At 41.4% G+C, this 23,542-nt stretch overlaps 2 protein-coding genes across 2 annotated transcripts; both read right to left on the reverse strand.

The window, feature by feature from the left end:
• Positions 1–3,055: 3,055 nt before the first annotated feature.
• si:ch211-51e12.7 (uncharacterized protein LOC336335 homolog) lies at positions 3,056–8,383 on the reverse strand. The gene is made up of 6 exons (XM_062550967.1): positions 8,237–8,383; positions 5,929–6,014; positions 5,600–5,746; positions 5,309–5,443; positions 4,524–4,637; positions 3,056–4,108 (listed from the first exon to the last, which is right to left on the reverse strand). Exons 2-6 carry the CDS (start codon positions 6,012–6,014, stop codon positions 4,018–4,020), a joined length of 573 nt encoding a protein of 190 aa, XP_062406951.1. The 5' UTR covers positions 8,237–8,383; the 3' UTR covers positions 3,056–4,017.
• Positions 8,384–10,797: 2,414 nt separating this feature from the next.
• Positions 10,798–19,255, reverse strand: LOC134097749 (flap endonuclease GEN homolog 1). Its single transcript, XM_062550696.1, has 14 exons — positions 19,142–19,255; positions 18,597–18,791; positions 17,551–17,752; positions 16,529–16,705; positions 16,067–16,177; positions 15,873–15,946; positions 15,552–15,637; positions 14,808–14,958; positions 14,596–14,632; positions 14,406–14,486; positions 13,936–14,066; positions 13,655–13,716; positions 12,945–13,094; positions 10,798–12,351 (listed from the first exon to the last, which is right to left on the reverse strand). Exons 2-14 carry the CDS (start codon positions 18,755–18,757, stop codon positions 10,934–10,936), a joined length of 2,841 nt encoding a protein of 946 aa, XP_062406680.1. The 5' UTR covers positions 18,758–18,791; positions 19,142–19,255; the 3' UTR covers positions 10,798–10,933.
• Between the last annotated feature and the right edge of the window lie 4,287 nt (positions 19,256–23,542).

Consider the following 23,542-nt stretch of genomic DNA (forward strand, 5'->3'; position numbering starts at 1 on the left):
GGACATAAGTCTTTGGTGTGTTCGTATCAACTGCTTATCCTTTGATGAGTATCTACAGGAGCAGTAATATGCTGTATGGCCCATGTAATGTAGTAATGTATTGCATGTCATTTATTTATTCGGCTCAGACGATGATCAACGGAACTGATCCCTAAATCCTGCTCGTTCCTCTCGCCAGAGCTGAACAGAGATAGATCTCTATGTATGTATGGCTCTATCTATGTACTGTATGGCTCTGCCTCTCAAAGTGCCATAGCTCCCTCTACAGGCTCAACTTTGCACCATATTGAAACAGTAGGCTTTTTGTTATTTATTTCAGGCGGTTTTACAAGCAGTCTTAAAGATCAGAGGCTGTAAAATGGGCAGAAGCAAATGTCACATTCTAATCCAGTACAGGAAAAGCCCAATTAGTGCTCTTTTTAAAGAGCCAAAAGTCTTTACTCTGATAAATACATGCCTAGTTATCAGGACCTAGGCTGGGTGAACCCTGCCTGACCTGCCGGCGAATCTGGATTTCGCCCGGCAGCTCAGGCTGGAAACACATCTATTTCCTCTGCTTCCTGTCCACAACCTTTGGGCCCAATCACAAACTACCTGATCCAAAAGACGCACCGGATGGTTGGTCTGATTGGTTGAAGGACTATCCAAGCATACGGAGTCATTAGAACGATGCCCACTAATCACGCCTCTTGTGCAATAGAAATAAAGCGCCATGGTGATGGCCAGACTAATCATGGACCCAGGAAACCTATCATTTTGTGTGAAATATAGAATCACAGGATCTAAATGCACAAAGGATTCCATCCTTGCACAATTGCAATTTGAATATTGTTTAACCAATTATAAATACAACAACAATTGAGGGGGGTTTAAAATATACTTTAATGAGTGCAAAGAACAAAATACAAAGCAGTGCCTCTAATTTATATGAAAATCACAAACAAACCCCGATTCTCCATTTACACGACTTTTCCAGAAAACACTGTCCTTTTGCCATCTTCTTCTGCTCTCTAATTTCAGCTCATCTGGAAAGGCTTCCTGCTGCCGAGCCCTCTGGCCCCATATCAACTCATGCATGCACTATGCAGTGCTTCCAGTGAGTCATTTGTGATGAGTCACACGGAGCAGAGCTCTCACACAATTCACACTACAGTAAAGCTACACAGAGGATGTAATAACGTGTCCTTTTTCCCTTATTGCAGTGTCTTATGAGGGATGTGGCACTTAGGCACTAAAATAAATGTTTAGGCTATCATTGCTTATGAGCATTCATTTAAAAAAATAGCTGGAGGCAGTAAAAAGGTGAATCAGATTCACTTTCATTTACGTTTCACTAGTAAAGCCCTATATTGGTTATATAGTATATAACCAATACAGATACAGAGTCTGCTTTCATCCCCCTGCAAAACAAAGGAAGTCATGCTCGGGGGGTTAAACTAGCTGAAGAGCTGAGGTTGTTTCTCACCTGGGCAGTGTTAGTTGATGAGTGACCACAGCTGCATGTCTCTGGGAAGGAGACGCGGTGGTGGAAGAAGAGGAGGAGGGGGGGGGAGAGAGAGAGGAAAGTCTGCTTCCGCATCACACCGCCTTGGAAAGGGTGACTATGTGTGTCCCTTCAGGAGACAATAACAATCAGTCTGTCATCACTGTTAGAGGCAGCAGCACAGCCAACAGCAGAGAAGAGAAGCATTCAGTTGCAGAGGAGGGAAGATAACAGAGGAGGCTGAAGATCTCATACAAAAAGGTGCAACACCTGTTTCGATCCAATCGGAAAAGTCTCGTCCAAGGGGTGTTCTGGCTTGGGTTTTTTTTTTTTCAGTACAGTATTTTACAGATAGATTGAATAATATTCCTTATTACTTTTGCATTGAAGTCATTGTTTTGAGGCACATATTTGGTGTATGCCGTTGCTGTCGGTAGATTAGAATACATGGACTGAAATACAAATGTGGCATACTACCGGTATTTTCCATAATTCAAGTCATATCGTGTTGTGAGGTGTTTAAAACAAACAGAGCTTTTTTAGGCCATATGATGACATATCAACTCCAAAGACCAGTAAATATATGTTTACATTTCACGAGTATATAATACTTAAATGTGAAACATTCAAATGCACAAGGCCTGTATGATTATATTCTTAAATCATTGCCAATGTTTTTAGTGGCTTATTGCATTGCTTACATCCTTCTAAATTCCACCTCCACATGAGATCATTCTTGGTGCTTGAAAAGAAAAACTAAATCTGTCCTCATCAGAGGTATTGCACCTTTGCATGCATTACCATGCACAAGACTGAATTCAGATGTGTTTAAAACACACACACACACACACACACACACACACACACACACACACACACACACACACACACACACACACACACACCATGAGCAGAGCGAGTCGCATCTTATTCACATTAAACAGTGAGATTGACACTGGAAGCAAAAACCGTGGATGAAAGATCTCCCTTAGAATGCTATGAAAATCCAGCACACGGTTGCAATTCTACATCTACTTTTTCAGGGTGAGGACTTTTGATGTCAGTTTAACTGTGACTCTCAATCACAATCCTTAAGCTTTCATAGAGTAATTGATTGATGCAGACATTAATATATCACAAATATCAATTTTATTCTAACATGTCACAGCCCTCTTGTTCATTCTTCTCTTGTCTCAGCCCAATTCATCTTTCTTCTCACAAATAAATGTAGGTCTGTGTATTCTGTTAATTAAATCAAATTTCATTCAAGTTTCATATTCCTAATGGGTTCTTGGTCCTCCAACTTCACTTACAAATGAGCCTTAACCTCATATGTTGTGGAACATATACAGAATATAATAACATCTCCATAAGGAGTGTAAATACAATATTTCAATATTATAATTTATAGTATTCAAATAAAATACTCTAAGTGCAATATGTACATTCATTGGCATAGCTTTTAAATTGTGGTCACCGTTTCCTTATAGTGACTTGTACTTGGTGTGAGTTAGATGTCCAACGGACAAAGAACGGACATTCTTATGCTGGCTTTGAATAAACAGTAAAAAACAGTTCGGGTTATTTTAACTTTATTTTTTTTTTCATGACTAGGTCAAATCTGTTGTCCGTTTACCAAGCGTACATTCACAAATCCACAAGTGAAGGTATTATAACATTTCAATATTGAACACATACTTTACACTATTTTAAAGCAATTCAATCTTCTGATTTGCCTTAAAGTACAAATGCATATATATGCACTGTTTCGGCATTTAATGGTATTTCACTATTATATGTATTTATACTTAATTCTATTTCTTATATATTAACTCACTCCACAGTTTGGGTTGCTGAACACAAACATGAATGGTTCCATACAGCAATATTCAAATAACTTAAAGGTAGCTGCACATTAATGATAGAAAAGATCACTTCCATTGGATCAAGAATACTTCACAGAGTATGGTTTCACTTGTAGTATAAGAGCTTCTGTTGTGACTATGGTGCTAATGTGTTGTCTTGTCAAGTTGAAAAAGTACATCCATGCACTGTCACCAGAGGAAAGTTAAGGAGGTCCCAGGAATCCAGGAATACTGTCATGGGGCTGAGAGAGTAGATGCAAATGCTATCCTTTCATTTCTTTTCTTACATTTTCTTACTGCTTAAAATGTTATGGGTTATAAATGACATATTTTAAGGCTCACAGGATAACCACAAACTGGACTGAACAACATTTAAAGGGCTATATTTCTTCATCTTTTCCAGGAGAGTCATTTTCTGGTTTAAATAATAATGTTCTCACATCCAAAAAATACTTCATACTTTCTCGCCAATTTGTTGATTCTCAAGGGAGCTTTCTCAAAACAAAGCAAACCTCTCCGGAGCAAGCGGGTTTCTTTTGGGACGTGGAACTTTGGAGATTTTTTTGGCAGCTATCCAGTCCGAAACATGGGCGGGCTGTCTTTGTTTAATACCTGTTTGACCGGCGCCGAGTGTTAAGGAAAAGCGCTCAGTTTAAACCAGAGCCGCGTTTAAAAACGCCGGCCCCTCGGCGGGCCTGCCCACCGGTGACCCCGGCCGGGCGGGGGGTGAGGTGGAGGAGGGGCGGGTCCATTGTGGTAGCTGTATGAAAGGATAAAATCACACATTTGCATTCGGGTGGTCCGCTGTACTAGTCAATCAGCGTGTGTCAAAAGTAGCGTTGATGCCTCACATAAACACAGTATTATGTTACCAACCACACTGCAGTCAGGGTGACTATTCATGTCTAATCAATTCAATTGTTTGTTGTTTGAGTGTATCTCATGCACTACACTTTTCAGTACCTGTGTCTTCAATTCATAGTTTAATCTCTATTTATTTCTGTTTCCCCCCCTACCAAATTAACCTTACTTCTTGCCTTTTTTGATCCAGTCTCAGTCAAAGCACTGTAACATGACAGGGAAGAGTAAAGGAAGAAGCAAAGCCATCTGTGCACATTTTGGAAGCAGGGAAGGGAAGGAGAAGAGGAGAGGAGAGATGCTGCATGGTGTCTTACCCTCGTGGGTGAAAGTGACGAGGGGGGCCTAGGGGACCACTGTGGCCCCGAGGTGGAGGTGGCCGACCGCGGAAACAAGGAGGTCCGTGAAGCGGATGAGGAGGGGGACCATGCCTGTCGGTACACAGGGAGGATGATGAGGATGAGGATATTTACATAAAGCCAAAACTTGCCCAACTTAAAATAAGCATATTTGCCATCTAACCTCTGACCGTATCGAGTTAGATAACAGGATATATACCCTTCTTTTCTCTGTGGGTGCATTAACTCAGTCTAACACCGTTCACCTTACTTGGTGTAATTCACTGGAAGTGGGCCAAACCAGTTAGCTATAGCTTCCTTTTAGCTACGGGCCAGGCACAGGTCAGCTGTTAGGCGTGTTCCTTTAAAGTCTGTTTCAGAAAACAGTGTCTGAGACACTCCTACACTGGTGAAGGTGGAGTCCCAGCATGTGCCACAGCAACTGAAAACTTCACAGACCTTAGAAGCTTACAAAGCTGCAGCCTTGTTCTCCTGGTAATGCTACATTGCTTTTTATCATCCTGTTTACATTGAAGTGTATGTTTTTTTGTGGTGTCTTAAGCTGCTGGGACCTTGAATTTCCCCTTGGGCATCAATAAAGTATCTATCTATCTATCTATCTTGTAACATTGTAACAGATTTTCCTGAACTCTCATTTACAAAGTGTAGAAATATTCTTCTCTGTCCCTTGAATGACAAATCGTCTGACATGTAATTCTTTTGGAGCTCACCATCCTGGAGCTGGAGACATTCACCTACTGTACCTGGGCATGGGGGGATAAGGTCTTAGGTGTAACGGAGGAGGAGGAGGGGGCGGGGGACCCATGCCTCTTGGGCCGCCCCTCATACCCCCTCTGCCTCTGAAGTCTGGATACGGCCGCATCCTTCCCATCCCCCTTCTGAGGAAAGACAAAAAACGTGTGTCAAAAACAACAAGGGAAGTGAGAAGCTGTTAGCTGTCACTGTCACTGTAATGTGCAAAACAAGGCAGAAAGGATAAGAGATATTGGGCTGTTAGAGGGGTCTGAAGAGGAGGTGTGTGCTGCACTGTGTACCTCATGGGCCCAAATCCGTTCATCAAACCATCGTGTCCTCGACCCCTGCCCCGTCCATGGGGTCCGAACGTCTTCATCATGCCACGCCCACCTCGCCCTCCTCGGCCCATTCGGTCACCACGTCCGCGACCTTTCACCCCGCGGTCTCTGTGAAATAGGAAACATGTACTGCACCTGTGTAGAGCTACTAACTAGACAGTTGTGAAGATCTTGAACATTCATGATATATCTATATAAATATTACATATCACATAAAATCCATATTGTATTTCATATCATGATGTATGCATAGAACTCTGAAGTAGTGTATGAAACACACTTTGCCTAACCTGTTTTTTGTCTCATGTGCGGTTTCCTCTGTGGGAGCAGCTGGGATGTCTGTTTGCTCCTTGACTTGCTCTGTTTCAACATCCATCTGTACAAAATACATTTTAGTACATTTTTAACATTTTATCTAAGTTTTAATTCAAGGCCTTGATCGAAGAGCAGAAATACTATGTCAAATCGCAAAGCAATTGACATAGTTCCAATCCGCCATGAAATTGTGGACTGGAAAACGCCTGAGCTCATGTCTATTGTCTTTTAGAGGAGGGGTGAGTTGGGAATGGGGAATCAGGTGAAGAGATAAAGGCAATCAACATGACATCAGTGTGCATGCAAAAACACATACTGTACACATGTAACAGCATACAAGCACAGAATCTCACTCGCTTTCTCTCTATTTCGCTTACACACACACACTCTCTCAAACACACACACACAGACAGACAGACAGACAGACAGACAGACAGACAGACAGACAGACAGACAGACACACACACACACACACACACACACACACACACACACACACAGACACAGACACAGACACACACACACACACACACACACACACACACACACACACACACACACACACACACACACACACACACACACACACACACACACACACACACACACACAGATTTCTCTGTAAATAGCATACTCTGACTGACTGGAGGGGGGGAAATACAAATGAAGCATCCTGAGGGAGGTAATCAAGCATGAGAGGAGGAAATGCCAGCACGGATCTTGGTTAGAAAAGAAAAATCTCTATAATTTCCCCACTGCCTTTTACACTGGATGTATACATCTAATTGCATGTCAGTTGATTGGTTAAACTATATACAGTGCTTATAACAAGTTTATGCCGTTTAACTTTTCATTAACCACACAGCCTGAAGCATCTCACCAAACGAGCATTTAGAGAGATTAAAAAGTCAGAAAATGAATTGTGCAATACACAGAGAATTACCATATACATTATATACATATGTTGCATATGTTATTATATATTATATACATATATATTATATGCTGAGTCCACAGCTGGTCAGTGGATCAACTCACGATTTCAGTATATGCAATGTTAAAAAAAAAATAAAAAAAAAAGATACTGAACAGCTAATACCAACAATTGTCTTGTGCAGGAATGTGTGAGAACAAATGGATGGAGCAGTTGTGGGCTGACTGAGATCCATGACATCCAGGTTTAGCAAGTACTCAAAGGAGCTTATTCAAAGCCGACTTACATTCCGAGTGACACCGGTGTAAATGTATCCGAGGACTGCTACTTGCCAGCCCTTAGCAGACCATTTGGAATAAGAAAGGATCTCAAAGAGTGGGGTGTACACAGCTGAGAAGCTCTCAACACCAGATCACAAGGCCACTTGGCCAAAATATCAAATTGCCTCAGTGGAGGGGCCGGGGGGGGGGGGGGGGGGGGGGGGGGGGGTCTTACTTCCTTTTAACATATAGGAATAGTGATGTTTTGTAGGCCACCAAGTTTTGTAGACTTTGGTAAATAGGGTTAATTCTACGAAATGAACGCTGATTGTGTTAGGGACACAGGCCGTCCATTAATATTGATATTACGGATAAGCAATCCATCTGTTGATTTGCCCTCTGCTTTGTCTTATGGATACCCTAAAACACGTACATTTTCCCAGGAAGACTTCAGAGGGAAAGCCGTTCTTTGACACAGAAAGATGCCACTGAAAACAATGGAAACATGCAACCATAATTAACTGTGGTCTCATTTCATACTAGGCCTGCCGTTGTAGACATGAATTCAAGTGTAGGCTATACCTTCCAGTGTTTCTTCAGCGCGTCGACATTTACTGGCATTTCTAAAGCGTTACAGGTAGAACAGTGAAATGGCATTGGATACTACCTGAACATAACATCGTAATTGTTGCAACTGCTCTGATATTGCGACTACTAGCCTGGAAAGTAGCCTACCGTTAGAACCGACGTCGTGAATTAAAGTAACGGAACTGTAGTATTTCGCTGAGGATATATCCCAACAGAAATGGAACGCACTTTAAAGCGTAAAAGCACCTTTATGGAGCATTAAAATAATCTGGAATTGAATGCCTTGGCATTTCAGTCGACCATATTTCAAGGATTATAGTCAGGAATACAGGAATATTAATTAGATAGAAGTCACCGTGTCCGAGCACACCTCTCACATGCAGGTTCATATGAATATTAAAAAAAAAAAAAACATTCTATCAATGTCATCCTTGCGGTTGACAAAAACTACATTCCAACCTAGTACAAAATACCGAGGGAAGGTAATATGACAAATCTTACCTTGGGGTGCAGAAGGGACAGCGTTTTAAAAATAACAAAACCCTTGCAAATGCGCCTGTTCTATAAAACTTATGAGGTTATAAACATTATATAAAATAAAAATCTTTACCCTATCGGTTATTATGCTTTGAAATGGCGGCGTGTGCCGACCAATACATCCAGCTCAGATTTCTTTGTCAAGAATACATTGTAGCAAGAATCACGCCCACAGGAAACTAAGTCGGGATGTGGTTGGCTATGGGTTGATGTCGTAATGGCCACAATGTGATTGTGGCATTGTTATTGGTGGCATAAACGCACTGCTTTTGAATCCATGTTTGGAATTATTTCAATCCACAGGCTGGGTGGACTGGAGAACGCGTAAGCTGAACTCTGTGGTCAATTCGTGCAAAATATAAAACTTCGGTGCCCTGAAATGAAGGCACATACAGTATGTCGTATGTTACCTGTCATAATTCTTAAAATTCTTTTTTTACATTGACATATTTACAAGACACCAAATGGCCGCTTTTAAAAGTAATATTTTTATTAACACTGAACAATCCACTAAATCAATTACAACATAGTCTACGGAAGACTGACACATCTTCAAGTGCCAAATAACGTTGAAACATTATTATTTACATCAGGTGAGGGATGATATTCAGCAAAACAAATTTATACAACATTGAATTACCATCCCATCCTTTATCACAACAACAACAAAGAAAATACGAATCCATTGCAGTAAGATCATTGAAAAAACTGGACGCCGTTACAACGCCAAATTCCAAGCATTGCCAGAGGTCACCAGAGCGCACAAAATGACGCACGATTTATGATATCCCAAAGTTCTATTAAATAACAGAGGTAGTTGTCTCTGGGTGTGTCCATGGTAAAGATGATGACCTCCAATGAGATTACGAATGGTTGAGAATATCTGAAAGTTCCTTTATGTACTCAATCGTGTACTTCAGTGTCTGGATTTTAGTTAACGGCTGACCTCTACGGCTATAATCAGGTGGCAGATAGTCACGGAGGTGATGCAAAGCCTCAGCCAAACTTCTCATTCGCATTTTCTCCCTCTCACTTGCCTTGACGCGCCTTTTTGTCGACATCTTGGATTTAGATGTTTTCTGTGGCGTACGCTGCGATGGACTGTGTCCCAACAGTGTGTAGGGGAAACTGGCGAAAGGTTGGCACCCACCGGCGCTTCCAGGCATCTCCGGAGAAGAGCACATCGAATCAATTGATGATTCCGGTGACGAAGAGGCACTATGTACGGTCCGCTGTCCACTTACGAACGAGCCGTCTCCGTTCTTCCATTCCCACTGCTTGAGTAATTTAGCCGTAAGGTCGTCCAAATGCTCTCCCATCATGACCGGAGTATTCGGCTGACTGTCCATGACGTTCTCAATCAGCGTCTTGTCTAATCGAACAGAGAGAGGCTGAAGTCTATATACTGCAGGGACCCTCCGGCGATTTATGAGTTCACAGGTACGGCAGCAGTTCAAAGAAAAGTTAAGTGCCAAACAGCGACCTTCTCGAAGGCCGTCGTTCGTTGGCACCAATGTGTGAATGAGACGCAATAGACTACTAATGTGTAAAAGAAAGAAAAATAATTGGATTCCCTTTTGTGGGAAATCACTCTTTAAGTCAGTCTGGCCACAATTATCAGTTTGATGCGACCAGAGACAAAAGACAGACGTTGCACCTGGTGGTTTAGCATCTCCGTGAGATTACAAGCCGCATGTGTCAGGACCCAGTCCATAACATGTGTATTACACGTAGTAAGCATGTATCAGTTATGAAGCATCTTAACAACACCAAACTGATCTTTAAAATATCGGTCAACTGAGGTAAGTGATGATACCTTGAATTTACCCTTGGGATCAATAAAGTATCTATCTATCTATCTATCTATCTATCTATCTATCTATCTATCTACTTTATGTATGCAACTTTACTTAATTCTTGAAAAACAAAACGGTTTTGATTAAGAATTTTTTTTTACACAAGGCATTTGCAATGACCTTATTTTAAAAGCATTTCCTTTAATTTTTACAGGTTAAATAAGGCTCCTATCAATTTGAGGAGGAAGAAGAGTGTCAAAATTCACAAAACTAAAGATGACCTTGAAGCCTTGCAGTGTTAAACAGGTAGTAGGTTCGTCCTCATGAGATGCAGCTGTCATGTTTCTGCGTGAACAGACACCCTTTCATGTTGGCAGAAGGTGTGCAACAAGCCACTAATGATCAAGGGGTACCAACACCAGTTGCCATAAACCGACCCCAGCAGTGGCTGTGATACCACCACCACCACCACCACCCTCATCTCCACCTCCACCTCCAAGAGGAAACATTGTAGACATTCAAATCATCTAGGCTGCTGGCGCGGCAGCTGCGTCAAACTGCTGCCCATGCTTGAAAATGAACACAGGCTCAGAACAAGCCTAATCATGTATTCATCACCATGTGTGGCCATGCTTTTGACAAGGCAAATTCACACTTTGTCAAGTTCACTTAAATCACAAGTATGGATGCCCTTAAATATTATATGGAAATGAAAGAACGTCCAAAGTACTGCACATGAAACACATCTTTAATTTTACATAATAAAAAATAACACTTCACAGTGCTACAGCTAAAAGGACTCACAAAGTATTACACAATATTTATTACAGTAATACACAGTATTTCCAATGCAGTATTTTGGTGCTTACTTCACAAACTTCAGTTTGAGTCTTTCTGCAAGGGGCAGGGGGCTCTCGATGGAGATGACGGAGTCGTCGTTTTCACTCGGAGCAGCACAAAGTGGGGAGGCCGGAGCCGAGAGACACAAGTCAATCACCTCCACCTCAGCTCTCTGGCTTTGCTGCTGCACACGCTCAGACAGCGGTACGCCCGGGATCTCATCTGACCTGGGATCAGTCACGCTCAAAGGTTTTAGCTTGGGCGCAGAAACTGTCTTGGCTGCAGCAGGGATATGACTGTGGATGACTTTGGGGTGAATGGGCTTTGATTTGGCTTTGTTGGCCCTGTTCCACTGCTGCCCTCTCTTGGGCTGGTTCTCCACATCGCTGTCGTCGCTCGAGTACACCAGACCGACGCAGACGCTAGGCTTCGAGACCTTTCGGGGTTTTGGGTCAGGCCCTTTGGGTTGCTTTCTGCTGGTCAGATCATGGATGTTGGGCTGCTGCAGCAGAGCAGGGGCATACTCTTTATTTGTCTTCACAAATTTGTACTTGGCGGATGGGTTTGTGCTTCCCACGTGAGGTTGTTTCGCTTTGTGTGCGGTAGTGGAAGTGGTGGCAGCTTTTATTGTTGCGATTTCAGAGTTGCATCCACTGGCAGCTTTGTAAGACAAATGAAGCTGCGCTGGCTTTTTATTCTGAGGCTGAGACTGTGGTAAAACTGATCGACTTTTCTCAGTTCCTGAATGACCAGTGTCAGCTTTTGAACGTCCAGAGACCACAGTGGAGTCAGCTCTCTTTAAGGGGACGGACTGGGCCTCTGATGATCTATCTGTTGTCAGATTTACACATTCAGTCGGCTCACTGCGTGAACTAAGAGACTTCAGAGCGTTCCTCATGAGGAGTCTTTCCCGTAGTGAACCGGGTTCATTTTCAGACAAGAGTTCCGTTCTGTTGGACACTGGGCCAACCTGTGATCCGGAGTCAAAGACCGATCCTACCAAACCTGACCCCAAAGCCTCTGTGTTCACACACTCTGTCGATTCCTGATCGATCTTGCTGCTTGACGCTGGCTGGGACGGAGATGTTGTGAAGGACCAGGCCTCCCAGTCAATATCACTCAGATGCAGCTTGTCCACCACAGTGGACGTGGATAAGGATGTCGCCGTCGGGGACACTGGTCCAGGGAGAGGGGATGACGGTGGCTTCTCAGCGTTCGGCTTCACGTTGAATTGATTAACGGTGTCTTTTTTGATGCCATCTTGATTTCCCTCAGCGCAAGGGTCCTTTGGGAGTTTCTCAGCTGGTCTGGCTGGAACAGCTGTGGTGGAGCTCGCGGTGCTCTCTGTTGGGGCGTTTTTCAGTGACATCCGAGCCAGAAGATCAGACACGTCATCATCGCAGACATCTGGGGATTTCTCTTTCTTGCTCCTCGGCTTCTTCTCTGTAAGACAAACCAAGAACATCCACTCACTTGTCAATGTCCATTTTCCCATTTTGGATGTGTGAATTAGTTATTTCAGATCCTTATACTAGAGATAAGGAGTCATTTTAGAAAACACCTCTTACAAGGATTGGAACCAGATAGTGGACGTGTATTTAGATAGTTACTAAGGAAATGTTCTGTGTTTGTGTGTGTGTGTGTGTGTGTGTGTCCACCAATGTGTGACTAACAAGTGTTGTTGTGTCTTGTGGTGTTGATGATGGTTGGTGGGAGAGAGTCGGGGGTGTCACAGAAGGCCCAAGCTGAAGGATACAAGCAGGAGCTCCTGTGCGACACCTCTTGGTTTATCAAAGCCTTTCACGTGAGGGAGAAGGGTTGCCAGTGACAAAACCTGTCTTTTGAAGTGTCAGGGGGCACTAACGAAAAACCTCGCAGTGTGTCACACTGCTCACCAGCTCTTTTGATGAGGTTAAATGGCGAGAGGTTTGTAGATTACATTTGTAGTGGCTTAAGAGTTTTTCCATTTTTTTAAAAAAAAAATGTATAGGGAAATATAATTACAACCGTAGGCAGGAAGAGAGTGAAAAACATACTTTTGTTCTTATTTTCCTCAGCTTCCTCTTTCTGCTTGATATAGAGGTCCACAATGTCTGGATATGCCACCCGGAAGAGTGCCTCTTCTTCCACAGTTCTCACCACATCCTGGTCCTCAGTTTCTTGGTCATCAGGGAATACATAGTGTTCTGTAAAGTATATGGTTCGAATTTAACTCCATATTCTCACTACAACATACAACGTATATTAATAGTAATATTGCAAGCCAATAACTAGCCTGCTGTGGGACCATATTTAAGTTTAATTTATAGTAATTAGATTGACCAATTTAATAATGGTATCCAACACACGACACATAAAAGTGCACATAGAACACAAAAGCAAGCAGACTTTCTTCACGGTCATTATTCTCCACTGACTGCACACGCACGCATGCACGCACTCGCACTCACACACACACACACACAGCGCTATCAGACAGGCTGAGATGGGCCAGCAGCCCTGGTGGCCACAGGAAGCAGCTTTAGCACCTTTAGCACCCGATACGCGCCTGTTCTCCCACCTCACTCCCCGGACTCAACCTGACCTCACAACAAGACACTAACAGGCTGTGGACAGACAACCTGCCACTTTTACGAGGTTGACCAACACAGCGAGAACCTGAGAGTGTCAAATGACCAGAGCAATGAATTATCAATTCAAAGACATGACTGAATCAACATTTGGACAGCACTGTCATTTTTCTTACCTGGCTTTTTCCATATGACTTCAAAGCAGGAGATGCCATTTCTTACTCTTGGCTTGTATATCCTAAAGGAGAAAACAGGCTTTATGAGATATGGCCAAATGGTTTGTGCATATACTGTATATTAAAATAACAGGAAACAGGACAGGAAAAATACGTAAAATGTTGCAGTTAATACTTGTAATTCAAATGTCTAATGCATTGCATACACTGAATTTGTATCAATAAAGTATCTATCTACTGAATCAAACTAAACTAAACTATGAAACTAAAGGCCTACACACCGAATGGGCTCTATCTGACTCAGGGTGTCTCTGCCATGCCTCTTGTTCACCAGCTCTGTGTACGTCATCAATGTCAAGACCTTCTCACTGGTGTAGTGTTTTGGCCATTCCATTTTGTCCAGGGCAAAATTCTTGAAAAATTGGGACAAAGCAAAATATATTTAAAAAACACATTTTATGGAAATAATACACACCCACACACACACACACACACACACACACACACACACACACACACACACAATAAATGATGATACCACTGCACTTTTTCTGATATCATCCTACGGTTGCTGAGTGACATTCAAATTACTTGACATTCATATTCCTATTTGCAGTAGTCACTTGATTTTGAATATGACCATCAAGACATTTGAATGTCGCGGAAAAATGTGCAGTGGTCAGAGCTGTAAACATACACATGCATACATACACAATATAAATGCAATGCATAATGTTTTCATAAACAGTACCTGCATGGACAAAAGGTTAGGTTTTCTTTTTCTGAGAGGCTGAATGGGTTTATCCTTGTTCACCAGAAATTCCTCAATAATCTGGAAAACAGAATCAACTAGATTTATGTTTCTTTTAATAGTTTATCTTGATTTGTTTAATTGTAATACATTAATTGTGATAACATGCAGCATTAACAAACATCCTCACCTCAGTAAAAGGGAACCTTTCACATGCCAAAGTTTTCCTTCAAGGACAAATAAAAGAGGTTTATCAGAAAATACCATGACTTGCCAACATCATTCAACCTATGATAAAGAAGCTTTTGAACATCAGAGAAAAGTACTATGAGATCTCCAAAGACAGAATCATTAAAGATATGGCTTTTGGTCCATATTGCCCGGCCCTACTACAGTACATACTTCCTGACGGTGAACTCAGTAGCATTGGCCTGGCGTAGCCGTTCAGAGCGATGCCAGTCACACGGGCACTGCATATCGTAGTCCTGAGGCTGGCAGAAGTGGGTGCTGTCACACAGGGTACAACCACTGCGCTCATGAGCCTTGGCAGTACCTGGAGAAGCATAAAAACAAGACATAAATAAAATAGCACAACAAACAAACCAAAAAAAGTCAAAGAAAGAAATTATTGTTGCACCATAAAATGAATGAGGGGTTAAAGAAATGCAATAAAAGTGCCAATTTCTGCAAAGCTTTGCGCAGCATTCTCTAAAGGCATTGCTAATAGGTTCTCTATCATTCCAAGTATGAATTATGTGCATTAATATGAGGTGATTCAGGTAAGCTTTGTGCGAAATCACAAAAGACAGCCTTTGAGTTGAGAGGGACTGTGACTATTTTAAAGACGACAAGCACTACATTAGTTAATAGACCATGCCTTCATGCTGTCTAGACGAACTCAGAGGAGTGTGGTCTGTTCAAGGCCTGACTTCGAGTCTGCTTGTAAATTTGGGCCTCGCTGATAAGCAAAGTAACCTTACAAGGCTAAGAGGCTCCAAGGCAACGCAGGCGCTCACGTCTAGCGTGTAGGTGGCGACATCAGAGCCTACTGTGAAATGGTCTTAATCAAGAAAGTGGTGCCTAAAGCCCCTGATCCGTGAACACCCCCCACCCCCGTAACCCGACACCTCAGGCAGACTCTCTCACCTGGATGGTGACAAACGTTGCAGTGGGGGACTTTCTTAACGGCCATCTCCTGGGCCTGAACACCAGCAGCTGCCCACTCCCTGAACCTGTGAGAGGACGCGCACACACACACACACACACAGATCTTTTACACCACATTTTAAAAAGCTATGGTCAACCTTCGGGAATTAATTCTATAACTCTGTGACATATTGTCAATATAAGAATATTAGGAATCTTAATTCACTGGGAAATGTGCAGTTTACCTCCCACCCCCTCCCCCAATTTCAGCATTCTTTCAAACCCCCTTGAGCTTAAAACTGAAGAAATTACTATTCTTACTTCTGCAGAAGACTTTTTCCATTTAGGCTCTGTATCAGCTTCAGTGCCAGTTCCTTTCCAACTCCAGGAACACCCTTTGAGAAATTAAAAACCCTAGTTCATCAATTTCTCGTCAAAGTGTTATGAGAGCTTTGTATTTCAAAAATCCTTGGTGGTAAGTTCTCAGCATTGCCCTCCGAACCTGGAGGAAATACCTTTGGGATGTAGTCACAACCGAGCAGCATCGCAAAGCCTACAAGGGTCTCCCGAGAGAGATGGAGCTTCTCTTGCACTTTTGCCATTTTGTAACAGTCCACCTGGGGATCCTACAGTGGAACACATGGGGACAGCAAGACAACACTGAAACTGGGTGGATCATTACATTGCCGTCCCAATGATACACATCACTGGTGTCATCAAGCTTTTAAATAAGACTTCTGTTCATTCAAAAGGATACCGTTGTCGGGATACCCCACACTTGGCTTGAGATAATTAACTCGATAGCAAGCAAAGACTACTCCATAAGTGAACATGATTCCTGCATTGTGGATGGAGGAAAGATATAATGTATACTAATAACAATGTGGATAACAATATTGTTCCCTGTTTAATTAACTATCTCAAGTTAATGTCATACCTGATAACAAAAGACAAATAGACAAGGTATTAATTCTGACCTTTGTGTTCATATTGAAGTTCTTGTAAACGGTCTGAGCTCCGTACAGGAAGGCGTCTCCATCGTTGGTAATGCAGCCATCCACAACGCCGTGTAGATCCAGGAAGGCGCACATGGCCTCTGCCTCCCCAGCAGCGGTCACCCACGGCACACCCAGACAATCCAGCATCTCACCGCACTGGACGACACACCCAAGACAGGTCAGAAAAAAAACAAACTTACGTGTAGGGGTACAGAACTATGCTGTCACTAAACCTGTTGATTACGAAAATACAGCATTGTTTACATTTTGCTTGAGCAACAGTGGACATTGACAATAGGTGGGCATCTGGCAACGGAGTCCGGTATCTATTCACAAAAGGAACTTACGGCTCAGAATGATCAGACTTGTTTTAAGTCTGTATAGCGTGGAAGTAAGTTAGGTCTTCTGACTGAAAGCAGGCAATTTGTGTGTACCTAATCTGTGACATTTCAGTTTTTAACATATAGCAACATCATCTGTGATAGTCTGAGAGAATGAGTTACACAGGGTTCCCACTCTAAGTCAAATGTAAAATTCTACGACATTTCAATCCATGACTGAATTTCTATGACTTACTATAACGAATGGTACAATATATCGACCAACTAATGATTTCAGAGCAGCCGCATAATGTTTGAGAATCTTTTACTATTTAGAGCAGGGAATGAATAAATGGGCATTGAATAAAGAAAGTTGGGCTCAAACAAGCAGTAAAGCCAATAACCAGATATACACCATTACTGTGTGGAAATATATTTGTATTAATGTATTTTGGCAAGTAAGTTTTAAACTGCAACCACAAAATTCCCTAATATTCCATGACTTTGCGCTACAAATTATACAATTCCCTGACTTTCCATGTCTGGAATAGAAATTCCATGATATTCCAAAAATGCCATAACCCGTGGGAACCCTGGTTATAACAAGAGCAAGAGCAAGAGCCAGGCCAGTGACCATTCTGGAGTGGAATTGGAACTTGGAACTTGAAACTTGGAACAAACCTCTCTGAGAACGGCGTTAAAGCGTCCCCTACTGGTGCTCTTAGCTGCTGCTGGTTTGGGAGCTTTCTTCTGAAATCCTCCAAACCTCATCTCTGTTCTTTTGCTCATGGTTTCGGCCTTGAGTTTGGGAGCTTCTCCTTCCATTACAAAAACAAGCTTAACTCCCATCAGTCTGAGAGATGAGACTCGGAAAAACAAATTCCTGAAGAAGAGATGTCCATTTAGTAATAGGTACCTTGTGTTTCAATGCCTATATTCAGCCTATTTGTGAAGTGGGTCATTGTATGAAATGGCTGCCTTTTCCACTATATCACATTCTATATTTTCACCCAAAGTAAACTTGTATAAAATAGTTAAAATAATGTCAGGATTGTTCTGCTTAGTTTCTTGGGTGCTCAACAGGCAAAGACTGTTAAACTGTCTTTCATGTATTTTATGTCAAGTAACAATATGCTAATTATTTACAGACAAAGCAAGTTAATGATTATATATCTATCTATTGTCATCATCAGGAAAATATATTTAATCACGAAAATATCACGAGAATATATTTCTTATGTAATGTCGGCCAACCCAGAGACATGGAAATGGCCATGCACCTCTGATGGTTAAAAAGGGCATGATAGCCTACTCTTCGAGAAGAGTAGGCTACACCATGTTAACAAGAACTCTGGAATTATTAGCTTTGGGCTTTAGAAGTCCACTTTGGCCCCAGTTTGTGCCTCTTTATGCATCTCATCAAATGTTGTGGATGCTAGCATCCGTTTCATAGAATAACCCATGTACTTGGGCATAGGCCTACACCTGCTGACAACTATATTTGAATAGATCAATAGAAAGATAGATTATATTCATGGGTTTCATCAGGTCCCTTTCCACAGGTGTATTAATCAAGCACCACGCAGTCTTGATTTCATACACCTGTGGAAAGGGACCTGATGAAATTCATGAATAGAGTAGACTAATGTCTCCAGACCGATGGTAGGCTATTCAAATGTACCACAAGCTGTGAAATTTTCCGTTTGGGTTACATGAGAGGTTCTTACCGAAGGTGTGGTTTGTGGACTTTACCCATCATCGCTTGGATTTGTTGTGCCTCGCAGACCCACAAACTGAGGTCCACTGCGAGGGTCTTTCCAGTGAGGCTGTACAATGGTACAGATTCTCGTGCTGGTTCCAACATGGGCCATAATTCCGTAACACCCATTTCTTTAGTGGTACAAGCGGCAGGGACAACAAACCTAACAAAAAAATGCCAAAACCGTCAACTTTATTGACAAGACATCATCACCACACAGAGCAGTAAGCCGAGACGGAAGGGAATAATATGTATATGACTTCTTTAATGTTTCTCATCCTAGCTAGCCGTCCTCCAAAGTCTCTACAACACAGACACCACCTGTAGGCTACTAACGCTAGGTAGCTAACATCAGCTAACACTAGTTTTCTTTTCCAGTGAACCGGTACGCTTTACATCTAAAAACAAGTATCAGGGTAGTATATGTTGTGATTGTACGTAATATTACGCAATACGATATAAAGCAAGACGTTGTTACAGTAGATTATTAAAGCATAACTATGCAAAGAGTACCTTCATTTCAAATCCGCCGCCGATTGTGTGTGAGTAAACAATAATGTGAGACAAAGCAAGCAACTAGTGGGGACATAGCGCCCTCTACGATTTGGAGTAGGCCTAGTATGCGCGCTCCAAACGAGTTGACATGATGGAATTGCCCAAAGGCCAAGGCCATATCAGGTCATATCAGCTTCAACCTCGTAATTAAACCCCAAATTACATTCCGATCTGGCACACACAGAGAGAGAGAGAGAGAGCATGTGTGTCACTGTTTGCTCAGATAAATAATATTTTGTGATTTGATACAAAAAGGCTCACATGAACCCCCTAGGAGTAGGAGGACTAAATTCCCTGTTTTATGTGAAAGTCACCCAATGCCACACCATCATGTAGGCTTTAGAAGACAAATTTACTCCACAACATGATAGACTTGGAGGCTATTCCAGTGATATAGAGGCTAATATAAGAAAGCCTACAGTAGAAATTAAGTTTTAATTTCAGATCATACATTTTACTCTGCCCTGTAGTTTGCATTAATGATTTAGATGTCAATGGAATAGGGTGCTATAGATTAACTGAACAGATGTCACTTTGTACATGTTTTTTTTGGTTCCTTGCATTTTTCACTTGTTACCACAGGATGGCTCCCTGTATGTGCAATTCAAATGACAAATAGCCTAATGCATTACTTTTTTCAGAGCTCCACTCAGCCATGCTCAGTTTATAGCCACCTCTTTTGACTCATGTGACTCCAGCAATATAAAGATTAAAGCTATCGCCTATCACTTTTGGGTCATTCCGTGTCAAATCACCCAATTTCAGCCAATTTGGAAAGTGACCCTCTCCAAAAAAATCTGAAATAAATCACAGGTGTTTGTAGCCTAGACCTATGCACAAATCTTCAATAGTATGTCTGGATCACTAATGGTTTAAAAACTGCAGCCCTTTGAAGATTCAAGTCATTTTAAGCATTGTGGTGAACAATCCTTTTTGGTCAACTTGCAACGTTATTGGTTCTTTTGGTATTTCACACACATCAGTGAAACTATGTGAATGGAAGCACATTTTCCTGTTGAATTAAGAAATCTAATCAGATGAGACGTGTCTTGTGTAATTACCCCTCTGCAAAGCTCTGAAAATGGCTATAAATTCATTATGTGAAAAGACATCATCACTTTTGAAGGCTTCTCATTCGAAAGGTATGTGCCACAAATTTCATCAGGTTTTTTTCCCACTCATATATGGACTATAAGGTTATGTCCATGCATCAACTTTGGTTGTAATCGTTGTCATATTGTCAGAGCATTTTGTTTTAATTGGGCTTGATTTTCAAAAAGCCCATTTTCGTCCTATCATTTCACCATGTGGACAGTTAACAGGATTTTTTTTAATTTGACCATATCACATTCTGTATGTGAGGATCATCTGTCCAAAATGTGGGCTTGTTGCTGAGTTTCTTTATTGGAGATATGATTTTTGGAAAATATTCTCTATAAATCCACTGAACTTGCATTGGATCTGCAGTACCACTTTGCACCACATGGGGTGCTCTTTTAATACAATGGAAGTCAATGGAAGAGTAAGAGATTCACTTGTTTGCTGCACATATCCAATCTAAACACACATTTTATGGTTCAGGCTAGTTGAATTTCTCCAAGTAATTATTGCAACATGAACAACATACTACTCATAAATAAATCTTATTTAGAGAAAATAAGCGGATCAAGCAAATTATACACACATAAGACTGACTGGTCATCATACATACAAGATACTTGATGAGTTATCTCCTTTTCATGAATGCGTCTTGGATCCAGGCAATAGCGTTTTGAGCCCTCATACCTTTTGATTAAAATTTTTATGTGATGGAAACATGCATGGTCATCTTCATCAAGTGAAATATCTGCTCTAAACTGCATCTGACGCTTTTTCTGCATCTGATAATGCACTGAATTCTTGAAACCCCTTTTTTCTTGAATATGTTCATGACTTTCATTTTCCGACTTCTATGGTGGTGTAGAAAACTGTTACAAAGATGGCAAGCTAAATCCTCTTGCTGCATGTATGATCAGTCAGTCTTATGTGTGTATATTTAGCTTGATCAGTTTATTTAGCTAAATAAGATTTATTTATGAGTAGTATGTTGTTCATGTTGCAATCATTACTTGGAGTAATTTAACTATGAACCATAAAATGTGTGTTTAGATTGGATATGTGCAGCAAACAAGTGAATCTCTTACTCTTCCATTGACTTCCATTGTATTAAAAGAGCATCCCATGTGGTGCAAAGTAGTACTGCAGATCCAATGCAAGTTCAGTGGATTTATAGAGAATATTTTCCAAAAATCATATCTCCAATAAAGAAACTCAGCAACAAGCCCACATTTTGGACAGATGATCCTCACATACAGAATGTGATATGGTCAAATTTAAAAAAAATCCTGTTAACTGTCCACATGGTGAAATGATAGGACGAAAATGGGCTTTTTGAAAATCAAGCCCAATTAAAACAAAATGCTCTGACAATATGACAACGATTACAACCAAAGTTGATGCATGGACATGACCTTATAGTCCATATATGAGTGGGAAAAAAACCTGATGAAATTTGTGGCACATACCTTTCGAATGAGAAGCCTTCAAATGTGATGATGTCTTTTCACATAATGAATTTATAGCCATTTTCAGAGCTTTGCAGAGGGGAAATTACACAAGACACGTCTCATCTGATTAGATTTCTTAATTCAACAGGAAAATGTGCTTCCATTCACATAGTTTCACTGATGTGTGTGAAATACCAAAAGAACCAATAACGTTGCAAGTTGACCAAAAAGGACTGTTCACCACAATGCTTAAAATGACTTGAAGCTTCAAAGGGCTGTAGATTTTAAACCATTAGTGATCCAGGTATACTATTTCAGATTTGTGCATAGGTCTAGTCTACAAACACCTGTGATTTATTTCGGATTTTTTCGGAGAGGGTCACTTTCCGGCACTGGGTGATTTGACACGGAATGACCCTTTTGCCATTCCTTCACCCTATAGCCTATATCTCCCTTCGCAACATTAAACTGAATTGATTTAATTCCAGCTGAAATCTCTTATCCCTGCTATCCTCAGAATGTCAGATGACGTCTCCCAGCTTCCAGTTGTGATGGTACAGTACAACTTAGTCATTGCAGTCTATCCCTATACTGAACACACTGTTACAAGATAACAAACTCTAAACTTGACGAGTCAAATATCATAATGTCATTGTAACATAATGATCGTAGAAGGAAAAAAACGTGTGAACATGTTCCCACAGCCTATGGGTTAATGAAGTTTACACGGGCCTGTAATGCTTCTCAGTAGGGCTACACTGGTAATGTTTTCTGTTATTATGACTGATACTAAATAGTTGTCATGCCAGTGGTCCTGTCACGAGCCCCGACTTTCCCAGTGACTCTCCTCCAGCTGCGGAACGCTTGCGTGTCATCCGTGGATGATGTATTGGTGCTCGAACTGAGCAGGCAGTATAAATAGCCTCTTTATTGTGATTGTTGTGAATGTCACCCTAAAAATAGGGGGGCGCATGTGGTTGTGGGCCCAAACATGTTCCAGTGAGGAGTGTTCGAATTACATCTAAAAGCGGACAGATTTTTGACAGCTATGCAAGGGCAGCTTTTGAGCGTTTTGAATTATGACGGAAACATTCTACCTTTGACACACACACTGACACCAGACAAAATCATAACCTCTGAACGGTGTCTGTTTCACTATAGGGCCTGGTCAAATGCAGACAGCCCTGAGTGTGTGAGAGAACGCAACAAAGATGAATGGAAAAATAAGAAATGTAATTAATGAGAATTTATTGGAGATTCACCTTGAATAAATAATGAAATAATTTTGTAGATGGTTGTAAATGGTTTTCGTCATTAAAAAAAAGGATATTGGTCTTCTTGCCAGAAAGTACAAAAGCATTCAAAGAAATCATGAAGACCATTCTGTGGACTGAAGAAGCTAAATGCATTTTTGTGTTGCCATGGATGATTGCTTATTTCCATCACCATCGCTGTGCATTTCTGGAGGCTGATATTCTGACCACAGTGGTAAGGTTGCATGGAGTGCTTGTTAAACCCTGCAGCTGTTGTTTATGTAGGTGTCCAAGGAAACCAAAGTAATTGATAGACTTATTGGGTTACAGTGTATGGGGTCACCGCTATGGCTGAATTTAGATAAGAATAGAAATATTTACACAAGTTAGGTTTAATTCTGTGTGTGTGTGCATGTGTCTGTGTGTATGTGTTTGTGTGTATGTGTGCATGTGTGTGAGTGTATGGGCATGCATGTGTGTATGCGTGTGTGCTTATGTGTGTATATGTATGTGTATATGTGTGTATATGTATGTGTATATGTATACATGTTACTGTATTT

The sequence above is a fragment of the Sardina pilchardus genome, chromosome 12, assembly GCF_963854185.1.
Source record: "Sardina pilchardus chromosome 12, fSarPil1.1, whole genome shotgun sequence".
In the NCBI taxonomy this organism is placed as follows: Eukaryota; Metazoa; Chordata; class Actinopteri; order Clupeiformes; family Clupeidae; genus Sardina; species Sardina pilchardus.